The 5,180-nt window shown below is 39.1% G+C and overlaps 2 protein-coding genes across 2 annotated transcripts in view; both read right to left on the reverse strand.

The window, feature by feature from the left end:
- Nucleotides 1–1,429: 1,429 nt before the first annotated feature.
- LOC104961506 (otospiralin) lies at nt 1,430–3,410 on the reverse strand. The gene is made up of 4 exons (XM_010789806.1): nt 3,351–3,410; nt 3,148–3,214; nt 2,397–2,420; nt 1,430–1,889 (listed from the first exon to the last, which is right to left on the reverse strand). The coding sequence occupies exons 2-4, from the start codon at nt 3,203–3,205 to the stop codon at nt 1,702–1,704; spliced, it is 270 nt and encodes an 89-aa protein (XP_010788108.1). The 5' UTR covers nt 3,206–3,214; nt 3,351–3,410; the 3' UTR covers nt 1,430–1,701.
- A 1,157-nt stretch (nt 3,411–4,567) lies between these two features.
- The window catches only part of LOC104961513 (apolipoprotein D-like), a 4,034-nt gene continuing 3,421 nt past the window's right edge, over nt 4,568–5,180 (reverse strand). The window contains exon 5 of the mRNA XM_010789819.1: nt 4,568–5,171. Within this exon, the coding sequence (XP_010788121.1) occupies nt 4,939–5,171 (233 nt within the window). The 3' untranslated portion in view covers nt 4,568–4,938. The remainder of the gene's footprint in view (nt 5,172–5,180) is intronic.

A 5,180-nucleotide genomic window follows, 5' to 3' on the forward strand; every position in this document is an offset into this window, starting at 1 on the left:
CTTCAGTAAAAAGGAATATATATCCATTTGACGTAAAGGGGACATATCATGCTATATTTGAACAATATATTGTAGGCCCATACTTATATAAAGTATATAAATATAGTTTTTTTTTCAAAATACCAAACAGATCCTGCATTTTAGCCATGCCTCATTTCGCTCTATTTGCTCTTTCCAGCCCTGTTTTTGCAGGGGGCTGTTTCTGTGAGCTAGGCTGCAGCGGGGGAGAAGAGGGGGACGAAAATAGATCTCCGTCCTCCGTGTTTTATTCTTATATATGATTATATAGAGTCATTATTCATTTGTTTTAAAACTCAATAAATAACAAAGAAGACCTTTGACCGGCACTTTTCTAATTTTGTCCGGAAGATTTAAATTTTAACGGACATGTTGACCGGCGAAAAAAAATCGAACTGAAACTCTGCCGCAAGGTCCCCTCGTCCCTTGGAAGAGGCGGAGAGGTGGGTGTTTGTCATCTGCTGGTGGACTACCGGAGAGAATTACAGCGAGGGAGGGATTGCATTGAATTACAGCAGCAGGAGCAAACGCTGGGAGGGAGAAAAAGAAAAACAGCCACAGCGGAGAATAAACAGAAGGGCAACCATGGCAACCATTCTTCGCTGCTTTTATGGCAGACAACAGCGCCACTTACAGGCCTGGCATATGTACTACAGCGTCTCCAGCGCTTTGGAGCTGCAGTGGCCGTGGCCCAACCCCCCATTCCCCTGATAGGTGGAGAGTTGTCCATATAGGCGGAGCACCCCTTTTCTGACGTCAGAAAAATTAACGTCTGTATCAGCTCCGTTGCAGCCCAGTCTTTAGAGATTTGGGTATGGAGGAAAAGAGAGAGGGTTGTGCTTCGTGACACTTGGTGAGTTCCCTGACTCTTGGGGCACATATTCATGTATAAAAGACGTACAAAAGTGCATTTTGCATGATAGGTCCCCTTTACATTTTTGTATTCAATCCATATATTTTTGGAAAGGGTAACCGTGCGCAAACAGCATAGATATATATTCATTCATAACATTTCAGGGGAAAATACTGACTTGACGTAAGTAACTATCTGGGGAAGTTGTGAGGTGATGTGTTTTTTGTTTTATCCGTTTCACCTGCAATGCCTTGGTAACTGCATGCAAATTAGCGCATTTTAATTAGACCTAGTTAACGTAAAAAAAGGGGGGGGAAAGGGCACTTTCTCTGCAGGAAGAAAAGGAGCAGGGTCTCAAGCCCACTTTGATGTATGTGTGCACGTGCCTGCATGAAAGTAGTTACCAAATCTTTAAAAAATGAAGAGAATTTTTTTTTTAAAGAATTGTGGAAGGATAAGAACTGTAATGATAAATAAATAATAGGATAGAAGGATACTGGAAAAAGACGACAACATAAATCATTTTATAAACCATTTAATAGACATATTTGGACATTTTATTCATTTTTGATTCATTATAAGGATTACATACTCTGCTATAAAAGATCTATAACTCTACATTTTGATTATTGTCTAAACTAACAGCAGTGATACTTGGGAAAAGAAAAACTGCAAGTATTCACTTCATTTAGCATATCACATGTTATGTATACCCTACATTAATTTAGTAACTCATTTTCCCTCTCTCTGACGTCTGATACTCTTTTTTAACATCTCAAGAGTCCCCTTTCTGCCCCCTTCCTCTAAATCCTGGCGCCATTAGCTCCCTCTCAGTGTTCATGTCCCTCGGTGGTCTCATATCCCAGGGTGTCTCCGAGGTGCTGGTGGGCAAAGAAGGCCCGGGCCATCTCGTTGATTTGGTTGTAGGCGCCGATGGATCTGAAGTATTCAATGTAGTTCCAGAAGTCAGAGGTGGAGTAGGGCCAGTAGGGGACAGCTGGAGGTTCTTCATATGGAACTAAAGACACACAGCAGGCCAGGGGAGGACATGAGACAACTTAAAGAATAACACCACTCTTGTATTTTATATACCACAGTTCCCTATGTGTAATATGAGGGGTACACCACTTATTTTTATTTTTTCACTTGGTACATTGTAAAATTCCCAGACTGCCTTTACGCAGAGAAAGGGTGCAACTTAATAAATAATAATCAGAATACCTTTAGCCGTTTGTTGTTACAGCAGAAAAAGAGTCAAAGACAGCTTAATGTTAAGAAGCATGCATAAAAAAAAATTATAATACAAAAAAACGTATAGTAGAGAGATGAGGAGCAAGTTGTTCTACTCAAGACATATCAACACCTCCCAAAGTGTTTTCACATCATTGCATTTTGGTGACCAAAGTATCTCTATGGGGAATTTTTGAAAGTGCAATTGATGGAAAACTATTTTTAATATCTGAGGCACGTGTTTGTTGCAATGTTTGAGGTTGCTAAAAGGAGATGTGTTATTTAAATACATTACCTCCTTCTGGGATGACTCTGGCCTCTGTGAGGGGGAAGAGTGAGAGAGAACAAAATTTACATTCCCAAACATTCCAAAGCACAAAGAAGGGATTCAAGTGTGGAAAACCGAAAAACTGTGCTTCCTCCCAGAAGACTGCTGGATACCTGCTCCCTCCTCAAATATTATTGCTGACTATTTCGCACGCACACGCAAAAACACACGAGCACACACAACACACACATACACATAAAGAAGGCATAAAGAATTCCTCCTCGGACAGAGTCCTCTTTGTACATTTGCAGTGACTAAAACCCAATGCTCTTCTATAGATGCAGTCACATCTGTAATCAAACAAGATTCATATACAGCATTTTTTAAACATAAAATAATAATAATTGTATTCTCTTAATTGTATTATCTTACGGGGAAATACTTTTGCTGCAGAGACAAACTAAACTTCGGTATCAACACATCAAATGTTGCTTTTTAGTAAACCCGAATTAATAGGCTTATAACATTCACACTGTACATTTTGTATTTATATTTAAATGAATATTCCTTGCACACTTTATACAAATAATATCCCGCTTATATTGTGTAAACAGAGAATTGGCCCTTCAATCGTTTTTTTTTGTATTTGTCAGACCGTGTATATATTTTTTTATGTGCAATGCCTTATTTTGTTTTATGTTGCTGCAACACATATTTTTTTCCCAAATTGGGATTAATAAATTACATTTTATTTTATAATCTTACAGATGAAACTCACCACTGAGATGACAGGCAAAGAGGCAGAGGAGAGCACCGAGCCATACCAAGAGCTTCATCTTTCCTTTCTAAATACAACATTTTAAAATGAGGCACTTTAATCCACTTGTCATTCATCGGTATACATAATGATTTAGTACTATAACATATATTTTCTTCTAGATGCTATAGTCTTATGAGAGTAAAAGATAGTAAGACTTTTACCTGCAAAAGGATCTGTGAAGCCGTGCAGAGAGATGCTGTTCATTCGCTGGTGGACTGTGGTCTGTGGAGCTCAGAGGAGGAAGAGCCAGTGGACCTCCACCACACACACACACACACACACGCACGCACACGCACACGCACGCGCGCGCACGCACACGCACACGCACACGCACACGCACACGCACACGCACACAGACACAAACACACACTCCCCGAGGTTTGGAAGTTTCTCTTCCACTGAGACAAATGTAAAATCTTTAATATTGGTTTATATAAATAAACTTTAATTGGTTGATTGACACACGCATGCAAACGCACACAGCCATGCCTTTCCCAGATTACTCTGAATTTACCCGAGGGGCAAGTCTATTGGATCTGAAAAGTAAAGCCGATGCTACAGTGCCCTAAACCTGCATTCTTTCTAATGCACAGCAGGAAGTGACTTTAATGGTTGCAAACATTGTAAGATTGTCAAGAAGTCTATGAGAAAACTTGGTGATGTCAATGGGTCACACAAGTGGCAACACTACATTCGCAAATGGTGTGGGGGTGGGCCAATAAGAAGGAGTTGTGAAGAAAATAAATGCAAAGTTTAAAGATTGCTGTGGTTGGATCAAGGGCGCCAGACATAAAGGGGTATGTTCCTTTTTATTTTTTTTTGCTATATAAATTAGCATCCCAATCAATATCACAGTGAACTTTGTTATTGAATTACAGATGCACGTTGCTAACATAGATATCAATAGCATTAGCTGGTACCTTGCCAATTTGAGCCTAGCCCCTTTACCTTCTTCTACAGATATGGTCAATTCTAGCTCCAAAAAAGCATGTTACCAAAATGCTAAACTTAAGAATAGCTCTTAGCCTTTGAGAACTACTTTTTGTCAATATAGAGATATTTTCACGTGATTTGTTTTACTGTATGAACACATATTGCCCTCTTAATAATAATAATAATAATAATATTAATAATAATAATAATGATGCTATATAATGAATTAGTGCATGTATCACTTGATTGGCTTCAAGGCTTGAAGGCTTGAATTCAAACACTTTTTCTTTATTTCCCTCAGTAACCATAACTTGAGGATATCTCAATTTGGACAGAACTTTTTTTAATTCCACCTATCTTCTCACATTTGCTCAGATATAGTCCTTCCAATGCTCACCACATTAATTCATGTTTAAAAAGATTGACAAAAAACGACCTAATGAACAGTTTTAATATCCAAAAATCTTAAGTGTGTGTTTTTTGCGATCAGCAAGGATATGCTTGTTTTATTGCAATAGCATGTTTTACAAGTATTTTCACATCTGTAAACAGCAAAATGAGCGAGATTGTGTCATGGTGGATATACATGTTATAATCAAAACCAACCATAGGGAGATATGTTTGCTGTAATAATCACAATAAAAGGTACAATACAATAGCTTGAACTACAAAATGAGCTTCATACGAGATAATCAAGTATTAGTGCACATTGCATTAAGATCAATATTGTTTTTTTAAATGCACAAGTATTTTAAGGCAGCAATTAAAATAATGATAAAGGTTGCTGGTTACAGTGCAATGAGGGGATACAAATCCCTAGTTATCCTTGCAGCCCGTCTGATCTGTGGCCTTCATCTTGGACAGGTCGACTCCTTCTTGGATCAGCAGCTCTTTAGCATACCTCACAGTCTCCGCTGGCAGGAAGCGAGAGCGCCCAAGGATCCAGGCGTAGTCGAAGTGGAACAATCGCAAAATGTCCGTGCAAGAGTACACAACGGTCACGCTGGTGTAGTCCGTGGTCACAACCCAGTAGCTGCCGTAGGGAGCAACTGGGAGAG

Source organism: Notothenia coriiceps, unplaced genomic scaffold, assembly GCF_000735185.1.
Source record: "Notothenia coriiceps isolate Sejong01 unplaced genomic scaffold, NC01 NC01_scaffold00033415, whole genome shotgun sequence".
Classification (NCBI taxonomy): Eukaryota; Metazoa; Chordata; class Actinopteri; order Perciformes; family Nototheniidae; genus Notothenia; species Notothenia coriiceps.

Excerpts from the sequence above, each read along its gene's own strand:
- LOC104961506 (XM_010789806.1), bottom strand. The coding sequence starts at position 3,205 with ATGAAGCTCTTGGTATGGCTCGGTGCTCTCCTCTGCCTCTTTGCCTGT. Across the intron at positions 2,421-3,147 it reads CTTTGCCTGTCATCTCAGTG|AGGCCAGAGTCATCCCAGAA; the intron begins GTGAGTTTCATC and ends TCCCCCTCACAG. Across the intron at positions 1,890-2,396 it reads CAGAGTCATCCCAGAAGGAG|TTCCATATGAAGAACCTCCA; the intron begins GTAATGTATTTA and ends GTGTGTCTTTAG.